At 31.4% G+C, this 12775-nt stretch overlaps 1 protein-coding gene across 1 annotated transcript; it reads right to left on the bottom strand.

Annotated features, from left to right (window-relative positions):
• Positions 1-7755: 7755 nt before the first annotated feature.
• On the bottom strand, positions 7756-12701 carry LOC130443955 (nucleosome assembly protein 1-like 1-B). The gene is made up of 4 exons (XM_056778878.1): positions 12412-12701; positions 11662-11908; positions 11255-11584; positions 7756-8532 (listed from the first exon to the last, which is right to left on the bottom strand). The coding sequence occupies exons 1-4, from the start codon at positions 12441-12443 to the stop codon at positions 7993-7995; spliced, it is 1149 nt and encodes a 382-aa protein (XP_056634856.1). The 5' UTR covers positions 12444-12701; the 3' UTR covers positions 7756-7992.
• Positions 12702-12775: the final 74 nt, after the last annotated feature.

Below are 12775 nucleotides of genomic sequence, written 5' to 3'. Positions count from 1 at the left end.
CACTTACACGTGTATTTCGAACCACTCCCGAACCTCAGAAGCCTTTAAATGTCGGTCTCTCAATATCGATAGCCTAATAAATCGATGATCAACTGCCGTTGTTGCCCTTGGTCGCCCACCACCAGCCGTCCTACCAGTCTTCGGGAGACGCCAAAGTGCATCGTGAAAGGTAGACTTCGCTATCCCAAGCGTTTCGACAAGGTATCGTAAGTTCCGGCCTTCTCTGGCCAAGGCATCAGCTCGGGCTATGTCAACATTTAAAAGAATCAATATTCTGAACAAAAATAAAAAAATATGTCTATTAATCACAGAAAAGGCTTGGTGAATAAATTAAAGATGTTTAAATGTGGGAAAAACTACTTACAGTTTAGAATAGGTCCGGTAAATCAATTTCAAGACAAACAAATCAAATCTGAGTTTTATCTAATTGTTTACTAATCCTGAAAGTATTGGTTAAATGGACTTAGATCCTACATTCTCTATAATAAATAGAATACCTACAAAAACAAACAAATTGCTAAAAATTAGCTTTTAATAAGAAAAATATGAAGTGCCCGGTTTTTTTTGCTGTTGAATGGATATGAGGACTAGCAGTTTTTTGACTCACATTGTTGACCAATGTAATGGACTTATTCATGAGCATTTTTTTCGTTTATTATAATCTATGGACCTAATGTAATGAATCTGAAACATGGCAATAATCTTTGTTTGCTTATTTTTAGCGAGAAAATATCAATAATTACAATTTTATGCAATTTTAGGCCAAAAACTTCGAGATCTGTGTATTCTAAAACCGAAATGAAAACCGTAACCCAGTAACGAAATGTAGTTGCTGTTTTGTGCCTTATATTTGTATCCGAGCTTTCTAAATATAGGTATTGTGAAGCATATCCCTCTAATAAAACGTTTTCCTTTTATTTTGTTATATATACAATTAATATATTTATTGAATAATATTCTCGTTTTTAATATAAATAATTTGTATATTGTGAGTGTATCGTTTTTTTATACCAAAAGTTTTTCAGATAAAAATGGAAAGCAATTTATACATATTTATTTATTTTTTTTTTTTCAACAAAAATGAAGTTCTTTAGTATTTCCCTTATCACCAAATCAAAGTAATACACTCATCCTTAGTTATTAATTTGCTGTTTTCCAATACAAGTAATCAGTTTTTCTTTAAGTTCAATCACATATTATCTATCAATCTGAGAAGCTTTTCTGTAATCTGCTGTATCTATACAAAACTTTATCGTTCCTTATACATCCTATTTTAATGGAGACCTATAAAGGAGAGCTCCTTATTAAAAGGTGTTCCCGAGTCGCCACTTCGCTTACACCTAACTACATTTTAGCCAAAATTTTATCAAATAATTTTGTTACAAAATTAATTTTCCCTTATGATAGGTACTTTGATAAGTTAACCATATCTATACTTATTTACCGCTATGGTCATGATAAATTTGTAGTGCTGAAATTAGCTATCATGGAGCTGTCAATAGTAGCAAAACGGCCGAGAATCATTTAGATCAAACGATGAGTTTTTTGTCGGTAGGATTCGCACTACGAAGCCGAGATCTGGCTAATAGTCCAGGAAATAAATATCAAAAAAGGCAAAACCCTGCAATTTTTTCGTCCTGCATCGATTTGAACAAAAATTTGGGATTAGTCTCATTTCACCCTCTAGTTAATTTTCTATATCGTGCTGTTGTACGCTTTTTAAGAATGAAAACTATCCCTGATTCTAAAAAATTATAAAATAACATTTTAAACCTCGACATGGGTAAAATGTGGCTTGGATTAATCGACTAAGGATTGTTTTATGCTGTAGGATACAAGTTCATAATATTTCAACCTTTAATAACATAGCAATTTTTATATAAATATGAGACATGAGATTTTTGTTGTGTTATTCGCACTACAAAGCCGAGATCTGGCTAATAGTTCAGGAAATAAATCTCAAAAAAGGCAAAACCTCGCAATTTTTTTGTCCTGCATCGATTTGTACAAAAATTTGGAATTCGGCTCATTTCACCTTCTAGTTCATTTTCTTTATCGTGGATAATCAGATTTAAATCAACGAACCCTGCTTATTGGGCCAGTAGAATAGAGTGCAGTTTTTTTTAACCTAACCATCCATATTATTAAGTTATTTGGAATTGAAACGCTCAAGTATACCAACCATTATTCAATGTTTCATTTTTTACGAGTGGGTAGCGAAAAAACATCTATATGCAACGAAATTAGAACTACTTCCCCATTAGAAGCTGGGGATTTTGTAAACCAATATGAAATAATTTATCATATTTACCAAATTCAGTGGAGATTAAATACAATCATCGGTAATTTTCTATAATCACCGAATTTATTACTTTTACCGTAACATACACATTCACACACGCAGTCACATGATCAGATATATCTTCTTCTGTTTTTCGATTTGAGTAGAAAAAAAAACAAATAACGTATTATTGCCAAATATACTGGTTATGTAGATTACTACGCTCCGAAGCGGGCTATTCGAATTTTTTGAAAAAAAAATTGATTGGTTTTATAAACGTACCTAGCTACTTCATTTTTAGTAATAGAGAGTTTTTCAAACATGATTTTGTAGGGCTTATCAAGAGCAACGAGACTATGTCAATTAAATTTCTTAATTTTTATTTGTTTGCTCGTGAATAAAGGATTTTAACGGCTATATCTCATTTTAATTATTAAAAAAGTTACAATTTAGTATTTCAATATTTTTTTCGTATTTCCAATATTTTCGGAGATATTTTGAAGTATAGGGTGAAAAACTCCAATTTTTTATAAAATTACACATATATAAAGAGAATGTTGAATATCTATTTTTAATAGAGGGGTTGATTTTTTCATAGACGAAGTTGGAACCTTTATTTAGCTCTAATTATGAATTCTGATAAATTTTCCTCGAAAAACGCAAATTTTTCCTGTTATTTGGCTTTGAATCTTTCAAATTATGCGTTCAACAAAAAAACTAACCATTAACATGCCGTATCTCGATTGGTGTTGGTCGTAAAAAATTTTTAAAATAAATATATTTTGTTTGTTTTCTTAAAAGCTACAATTTTGCTCTTTGCTTTCTACAGGTTTTTTGATAAAAAGTAAATTTTTCGAATTAATCGCAACAAACGTCGAAAAACTTTTACTTTCAACCGCAAATAATAAATTAGTTTTACGGAAAAAAACGGTACTTTTTTCATCGATTTCTGTAGTCAGAATTTAAAAAAAATCCACTTCCGAAAAGGAGTGGTAACCACCTCCATGGTTTTAGCGTGCAGTGACATGATATAGAAATTGATCCATGGGATATTACCACCTTCTGTGAAAATTTCAAGTAAATCCAGGCAGAACGAAAAAATTGCGAGCCAAATCCAAGGATCCAGTACTTACAGTAGTTTATTCAACTGTGCAGAAGAGTTACGGCCGTACTGCATCACTGCCATAACTCATAGATTGCAAACACTTCATTACAAAGATATGTGTGGAAAAGTCACAGTAAAAATTTAGATGTCATTTATTCTAGATTTACTTAAGAAGTTTACTTGTATTGTAAAACGTATCTATCGTTCAATAACAGTTTTTTATAAAGGCCGCTTGACATGATACAAGACAACGCGCAATGCAGTGCAAGACGCAACTTTATCGGTTTGATGTCATTTTATTGCATGCAAGTTGCAATTCTAGGGAAAAATCTAGTTACTTTTGGCTCAACAGATCAGCTTACTTTCGTTTTATTCTCATTGTGAAGCTAGGCACAAAATATTAAATGAAATTTGAGGTTAGGATTTTGATTAATAATCTTTTCTGTCTATCACACTCCAATAGCAAAGTAGCAGAAGTTACAATTAATGCTAGTGATGCACTGACCATTTTCTTCTTGTTTACTTAGTTTTGTTATTTTCATTCATTCATTAAATGAAATGCAACATTCATCTATGCAATATAGTGACATTTCAATAAATTGCATAAAAGACAACGCGCAGTGCAACGCAAGACGCAACATTTCTTGATCAAAAGCATGCGCAAATGAAGTTCAGCTGATCGTTCCATGCAAGATCTCGCACATGCAATTTTATCGATTTGATGCCCTTTTGTATTGCCTGTAAGTTGCAATTTTAGAGAAAAATGAGTTTTTAATCTGCTGATATTACGTTGTATTTTCGTTAGGAGTTTTTCAAATGTTTCTTCATCCATTCTCAACTAATTTTTATGTTTTCTCGTCTAATTCTATAGCTAAACTGTCCGACAGGCTCCAAAAGCAACGCAGCAAAAGACATAATTATTGCCATTGATGCACCGATCAATTTTTTCTTGTTTTCTTAACTCAGCTTTGTTGTTTTCATTTTTAATATATCCTCAAAATATTGAATAAAGTTTGAAATTAGGAAAATTTACTTTTGGAATTTTTATTAGTGGTAACCATGATGCAATGGTAAGAGACTTACATAGTGTCAAACGACGTGCAATATTCGTCTATATTTTAATCTTGCAAGAAATTGCATACAATTTCTTGCATGTTGTCTTGCATCATGTCAAGTAGCCTTAAGGCCTCTTGATATGATGCAATGCAATGCAAGACGCAATATTTCATCAAGATGCAATTCTAGAAAGAAATCTAGTTACTTTTGGCTCAACAGATCAGCTGACTTTCGTTTTATTCTCATTGTTAAGCTAGGCACAAAATATTAAATAAAATTTGAGGTTAGGATTTAGATTAATACTCTTTTCTATCCATCGCACTCCAAAAGCAAAGTAACAGAAGTTATAATTATTATTAGTGATGCACTGACCACTTTTTTGTTGTTTACTTTCCCTAGTTATTTTCATTTTTAAACAGCACACAAATATTAGATAAAATGCTTTAATCATCTATGCAATATATTGACCTTGAAATAAATTGCATGCAATTTCTCGCACGTTGTTTTGCATCATGTCGAGTGGCCTTAATCATGTAATGTTTATGCAACATTCATAAAAAAATATATTGACATTGCGAATAAGCTCATAAATTTATATATGAAATTGACTAATTTTAAGTTTGAATTTATTATATTTAGACAAGCCTAATATTTTTCATTGGTGAAAAAATAAATTTTTTCAACAATTTTTTGTAATTACAATTTTTATTAAAAAAATATAAAGTTAACAAAACTTCATGGTTTCATTTAATGGTAAGTACACACTAAGTCTTTAAGGTCATTCAGTACCCACAACTCTGCTTTCTAAGTGAAATTTGAAAATTTCACTTTCTCATATCAGAAATAAAAACATAAAAAAATAAAAACCCTTCCGATTTGCGGAAAAAATATGACCCCGCTTCCCTTCCCCCTATCTCGGACGACAGAGGGGCCCGCGGAATGGGTGCTTCTGAACCATTGAACTTAGCGGAAAACTAGTAATTGTGTTTTCATGAAAACGCTTTTCGGTTTTCTAAAATTCCAATACACCTGGCTGAGAGTCCCGATTTCCAAAAATATATGTATTATTACGATTACCCCGCTTTTTACGAGCCAGAATTTTCAGAGCACCTCAATTGAGGGGGTGTATTTTTTTTACCTTAAATGATAGCGGAAAAACTAAAAGTACGTTTTGAAGACAAAAAGTATTCATAATCCCAAGGAAAAAAATTCGGGAGGATTCGTAGGGGAAAATTCATGAGAAAAAATTCTGAAGTGGGTTGAGAAATTTGTTTTTCCCGGAATTTAGGAACGGCAGCGCAGAACGCCTTCACATATCCTGGTCATTGATGTATGGTAGCACTACTTTCCCCCCACATTGGGAAAGGTCCAGTAATCGTTGAATATTGAACTTGGAGCCGTAATTTTCGGAAGATCTTCCGGATTTTAAGTCCGTATAATTGAATTGGGCTGGAAATATTTTTAGGACTCTCCCACTACCATCAACAATGACCTCGATTTGCACGGGGGGTTCGTAATGGTGTTGTTAGGTATAGGCTCATCGTATATATAGCTACGGAGGTGAGAAAAAAATTCTAACCTCAAAATTTGGCGGCAAATGTGATGTGATATTTTGACTTCGATTGCTTTTACACCAATTGATAGAGGAGAATGATAGAATTTCTCAACTGGAAAAAGCTGCCAACCAAGTCCCTTGTTTCCAAAAGGTAGACTGCAGCGCCTATGTACAAAGTAAGCAAAGCCCGTATTACAACCTTGGTTTGCGCTAACTCTACTGGCTATCACAGGCTCCCGCTGCTTATTATTATGAAAGCAAAGCAGCCTGGAAACTAGATGTTTGAAGGGCATAAGCAAACTCCCTGTTGTATACAAAAACTAAAAAAATTCCTGGATGGAAACAGATTTTTGGTGACTGGTATAAGAAAGTTTTTATCCAACAAGTGAAAAAACACCATCAAAAAACAAGTTTAACAGTTAAAATGCTCTTATTCATAGATAAGGCACCAACTCACCATCAGACATAGTTTTGAGCTCACATGATGGCAAGTTCAATGTGTTGTTTCTTCCGCCAAATGTGACGTCAGTCCTAAAATCAATGGACCAGGGTGTGATAGAAACATTTAAACGTGTCTATAGAAAGCAATTGCTTCAAATGCTGCTTCCAGATATGAAGAATGGTGAAGAATATGTGCTAAACAGTTACAAGAAATTGAATTTAAAAGACGCCGTCTACATATCTGCGGATGCTTAATTCTCCTTAAGACACCACACTTGAAAAAGCATGGAATAAGCTGTGTCCTAAACCACGAGATTCACAAGAAAATGGTGATACTGATCTATATTACACTAAAGAAAGTGAAAATCCGGATGAATTGAGAGAAATCATCAAAGAAGGTTTGGAGAAGTGTAACAATATAAACGATTGGTTAAATTGGGACGTCGACGATCCTGGTTATCAGATTCTTTCCGATGAAGAAATTATGCAACAGATAAAGAATGATAATCAGGAAATAGGACAGGATGACGGAGAAGACACTGAAGTAGAAAACGCGACGAGGTATCTACCTATTTAGAAAAAGCCAAGTGACTGGAGCGTCAAACTGAATGTGACACCATTCAGCTTTTATCCTCAAAAAGACTAAGAGATTTATATGCAAAAAAAATATTTATTATGTTTTATGATTAGATACTTGTTTGTTAATAGTTTATATGTATTATAATGTAGGGTAGAATCATGTTCTTATTAGATTCATATTTTGTTACAACCTGTATAATTTCATTTCGATTTGTCATCATAAAGAATTCGTATTTTTCTAAGGAATAAGTAATCGATGTATTTGTGTTTTTTCAAGAACCTGACTAATCACTCATCACTGACGAATTTGATAACGAAGGAACGATGTATGATTTGTTTTCACTCATTATTATTATGTTCTTAGCAAGCGGCTAACGCGGATATTAGATAGTTGAATTCAGTGGCAATAAAATTATGGTTTCCCAATAAATGCGTTTTCTTTCAACTTCTGTAATATATTTGATTTCTATTGTCACAATCCTTAAACACACAGTGCTTTAATTTGCATAATTAAATGTTTTTTTTGTAAATTCTATTACCTGTTTTTTGTTTAAGGTGTATATATTGATAAGACTCGAGTTACAGTATATTATTCATATTATAGTGCCAATAAGACTAAAATCGATGCTCTACTGTATATTAATGGAACGAGGTTGGCTTATCTACACATTTCTACAAGTTATTTGTGACTAAATAGAAAAGTTTTATTCATTTCCGGTATAAAAGTAAAATTCAAAATAATATGAAATGATTTTATTAATATATTTCTTACAAAACAAATTTTAGAAATATTACAACTGGACAAGGCTGACTACAAAACTGTCAATTTCAACAGAATTCTATAAATCGATGCAAATAATTTTTTTCCATAACATATTGAAAGAACAAATAATTTATAATAATATCGAAGCACAGTTGGAAAGGAGTGGGATAACTGAAAAGGTAAAATTTATATCCTAGTATCAGCAAAATGGTCTATTGTTGTTTACAATTTTGATCCTTATTAACCTTTCCTCCAGTTTCTTTATCATCTGAATCCCCATCATCTTCATCGTCATCCTCTTCCTCCTCTTCTTCAAACTCATCCTCATCTTCACAAACTTCTCCTGTGAAGAAAAGCACAGCTCGGGGTACAATTCTTTCCCTTATGTAGTGACCAATCTCGAAATCTGTTGTGAGCAAATTTCTCAAGTCTTCATCTACATCTTCTTCTTTAGTATCTTCAGGAATGGTTGGAGGACTGAAGAAGTTGAAAAAGGAATCATTTTGAACAGTTTTGGTTACTGTACGTATCACACCCCTACTCTTATGTTTTTGTTTCTTCTTGACGGTTTTCACAGTGACATTTTTGCCTTTGTTCCAGTTTATTGTGCAACCTGTACACTTGAATATTTCAGGGCCCTCAAAGCTGAATGGATCATCCTCCTCTGGAGCACATTTCATTTCATATTCTTTAGTTAAGACAGTATTGGTGAAGTATTCATTGGCAGAGAAGTGGAATTCTAAAATAAATTTCTGAAAAAAAATGAATGATCATTTTCGATACTTCTTATATCTTAACATATCAATCATAGAATTATTTTCCATAAATAGAGCAATTCCACTAAACATAAAATTGTCCAGTAGGAAAATAGAAATTCACCACCACGCGGATTTATTAATATATCCTAAATACTTTTTCTTATGCTCAGACATTGATCACCAACTTTCTAACCAATAAATAATTAAAATTTTAAGCAAATTCGTCAACTGAATTTGGAATCTATTTTTTATGTACTATTTTTAGAAAGTTTTTTCATTGTTTCTTATTTAAGAGAATTTCAAACTTCTGCAAATATTCTATAAATAAAAAGGTATCCCAAATATTTACATGTGAATAAGTTGAAATTAAAAACAAAACAGTGCATATAATTGTACATGAAAGTTATGAAATTAATTTGAACTAAAATGACTCGAAGAATAAAAATACTTTATGGGAATGATAGAAAACTAACAAATGAATTTCCCAAAAAAAAAAAAAATTTCAGTGATTTGAGACAACACTGGAAAAAATAGGTGAATGTAGGTAAATCACCATTTACTTTTTTGAAGATGGCAGCATGTTTTTTAAATTTGTTAATTGTTTTATTTCAACCTTTCTATACATGTATTAAAGTAGTATACCTAATTAATAACACTAGGAAAATATATTTTCAGTCAGCAGTATTGTAAGCAATTTGAATAGTGGATTTATGTGGAGCTCATTCAATTCTACGTCCCATTTAATTTTACTCAAATCCTATGAATTGAGATGTTTACCTCCCTTCTTACCAATGGAGCACCAACTTTTGTTTAACGGAAATAACTCAGTTCAGTTATTTGATCGATTATTGAAAAGTTTGTGGGTATTTTTACTTGTTTTTTGATTAGTGCCTAGTGATTAACATCTTGCTTAAGATTTGCGAATTTATTTTGATTTTACTTTGGTATTAACAAGTGCATTTTTGTTTGGAATAAAATGAATTTAATGATGTCTCAGTTTTTCTTTCCATTTTACCCACTATATCAAAGTGAGGCCAGGTGAGCTGATATTATCTGCTCAATATGAAATAAATCATATCCAAAAGGAAAGCTATGAATAATGATAAATGAATATCAAAATACTTTTTGATAACTATAATATTCAATAACAAAGAATATAAATATTGAGGTCATTTTGCTGTTAAAATGTAAAAAGACAAATACTGTAACTTAAGAAACCAGACTATACTGAACACACTGTTTAATGGTTTCAGTGTGTTCAGTATAAATATCACCAATGGTTCCAGAAATTCCAACTTAAGAAACCAGACTACAATATAATACTAGACAGCACATGATTGCAACAAATCTCACAGAACCCTGCGAAAGGAAGCTTTCAGTTATTGGTAACTATAAGAAACAAAGATGCTTTTAAAAACAGATGGTCCATGCCAATTTACGAATACAATGTAAAAAAGCTCTATATTGACAAATAATTATCTTTTGTTCCCTAATCTGAAAAGGGCAAAACTTAAAACAAAAACTAAAGCTAACTGCTTTAGACATATAAACAGGTTTTAAGCAACTCTTAAAAATATCCTCAAATAATTCGATTATATTTAAGTTTCATTAAAGAGGACAATATTTATTTGGCCTAATCAGCCCAGCTTCAACTTAGTTTTTACAATACTGAAGCAGTATTCATTGTTGACGATAACTCTATTGCAATTGCTGTTGATATGGAAAATGATTCTGTACGAGAAATTTAAAAAGATAATGATACTTTGAAGACTGTGAAGAAAAATTTAGTGAGAACTTTGAACAATGGTCTCAATGCAGTGACTGTATTAGAAAATTCTTATTTTTAATTAACAGTTTCATCTGCATGGGAAATTAGAATATATAGTGCAGCCTTAATGTAACGTACCTCACCTTTTAATTAACGAAATTTGTCAATCCAAAACCTTTATATAAAAATCTCACCAATGTGTGACTCTTAATCTCCTAGTATGCGATTTTATGGCGCAACAGTATTGGATGCGCTTTGGTTCATAAAACAATCATTGTTGTTTGATGGAAAGTAATGTAAACACTGCTGCTCATCACTATTGTTAAAGTTGAAATAGCTTAGAAACGAAAAAGGTATTCCTTATCAATAATCATGTTGACAAAAATCGAATAACTCGATATAATGGATATTTTTACTCTTTCATTTCGGATTTGTTGTATCAAGATTGCACTGTATTCAGATGAATGAATTACAAAAATGTGTTGGTATAGAAAACAGATTAAACAGAAAAATGTTTATTATTGTTAATAAATATCGATTCATCTACATATTCAACAATAGTAAATAATAAAAAAATAAAATAAACATGCCATGATTTTGTGGCTAGTAGTTTTTATAATCCCTTGGATGTCATCATAAGAATTTTTGACTTTGTAAAGCATAAATATAAGAAAAGTTCACACAACTATGCATCAAAATATTAAAACACTTTCAATACTCTAAACCACAGTGTCAACATACAATACTGTGAATTTAAATTTATTACTGAAATATTTGAGGCTTCAATAGAAAATTATGACAATAACATTAACAGAAGAGGAAAAATAATGCACACTTTGATAACCCTAACTAATTCTTGAAGCATTCAAGTTATTCAGTTATTCAATTCCATACCATAAGTTGAAAAATAATTTTGTATTTGAAAAGTATATATACTTATATCCTTACCATTGGGTCTTCCTTGCAAATAGTCTTGATGTCAGTCAAACACTTTAGTATTGGAACATCATGAGGTTGAACCATATCTGACAACAAAGTAACATTTCTGAAAATTGTCAACCAAAAATCAGGAATGCCCTTCTCATCGGCAGCCTCAGTTTCTTTTTTTGTATCATCCAACTTAATCTTTTCCTTAATTGCTTCAGGAAGATCCGATTCATCGTCAGATGCCCATTGAGATTCTTCATCAGTTGGTTCATAGGTACCATTAACAATTGTATTTCTCTTTTCATAGAAAGGTTGGTACAATTTATGATATTTACATTCTAAATCATGCACCTGAAGAAATGAGTGAAATATATATTAAATCTATAAATGTGAATTTATAAAAAATTAATAAAAATTTCTACACTAACCTCTTTGAAAAACTTTGCCTCAATGTTAGTGGTATCTAACTGAAGTTTTTTCAAAGCTTTGATTCGTCTTTTTACTGAGAGTGGCAAAAGTGCAAGCATTTCAGCATTTCTTTGACTTTGAAGAGCTGCATACACATGTGGAAAGTTTTCAATTTGTCTAGAAATTTCCTGGTTAAGTTCCTCCTCCTCTACAGATTCTACATCATCAGGGCAGTCTCCAGCTTGATCATGATCAGTTGCCATATTGCTGAAATAAGAATTCTATTGAAGAAAATTGTGTAATATTCCAATTAGGTATATGAAATATTTGTAGTGACTTACACTTGCTGATTTTACGGAAGTTCTAACTATTGAAATTATATAATAAATATAAGAATCACTTTATGGGGTTTAAATAGGAAGATCTATGTATATAAATGATTGAAAATTTTCACATGTTTATGCAATGATTGAGTATTAAAAAAATAGATTCTTTATACAAATTTTGTGCTGGTACACACGTTGTAACTTTCAAATGATTGTCGAGATTTTAAGGAAGAGGGATTTCAACTTTTTGCATAAAAATTAAGTAGAATAGACCAGAGCACCCTTCACATTCTCGTTTGATAAAACAGACAATTTATTGGATCCACTTCTAACTAGTAATTTCAGTAAAATGGAATGTTTAATATATCAGTATCATTTTTAACACCTATTTAAATTTTGCAGCACTTACAAGATATTCTTATTGCAATGTACCTTAAATATTACCTGCGAGATATTGCAACGTTTACATTTGACATTTTTATCTCTGGTAATTCAACACTTACTAATCACTTGAAAAATATATAAGAAATGTTACATTCTTAACAGTTTCGCTTTACAAATTACTTGATCGGCAAGAGTAGAAGATTGTGTCATCGCACTTGTTATAAAGATGTTAGTAATAAAACTTCAATTAAACAAAGGTGTGTTTCTATAAAAACTTACATTTTTTTTTAAATGTAATGAGCTACCACAAAGAAATAATTAATTGTACACGTGCACAAAAACCGAAAACTAAGATGTCAAATTTCACTTTACTTAGACGTAATTTAAAACTTCATAAAACTACTTCTTTGCTGTGAGCCTACTA

This window comes from Diorhabda sublineata, chromosome 5 (genome assembly GCF_026230105.1).
Source record: "Diorhabda sublineata isolate icDioSubl1.1 chromosome 5, icDioSubl1.1, whole genome shotgun sequence".
NCBI classification, from domain to species: Eukaryota; Metazoa; Arthropoda; class Insecta; order Coleoptera; family Chrysomelidae; genus Diorhabda; species Diorhabda sublineata.
This window is presented reverse-complemented; position numbering and strand designations above follow the sequence as displayed.

Excerpts from the sequence above, each read along its gene's own strand:
- LOC130443955 (XM_056778878.1), bottom strand. The coding sequence starts at position 12,443 with ATGTCAAATGTAAACGTTGCAATATCTCGCAG. Across the intron at positions 11,909-12,411 it reads AACGTTGCAATATCTCGCAG|CAATATGGCAACTGATCATG; the intron begins GTAATATTTAAG and ends TTCTTATTTCAG. Across the intron at positions 11,585-11,661 it reads AGGCAAAGTTTTTCAAAGAG|GTGCATGATTTAGAATGTAA; the intron begins GTTAGTGTAGAA and ends TCATTTCTTCAG.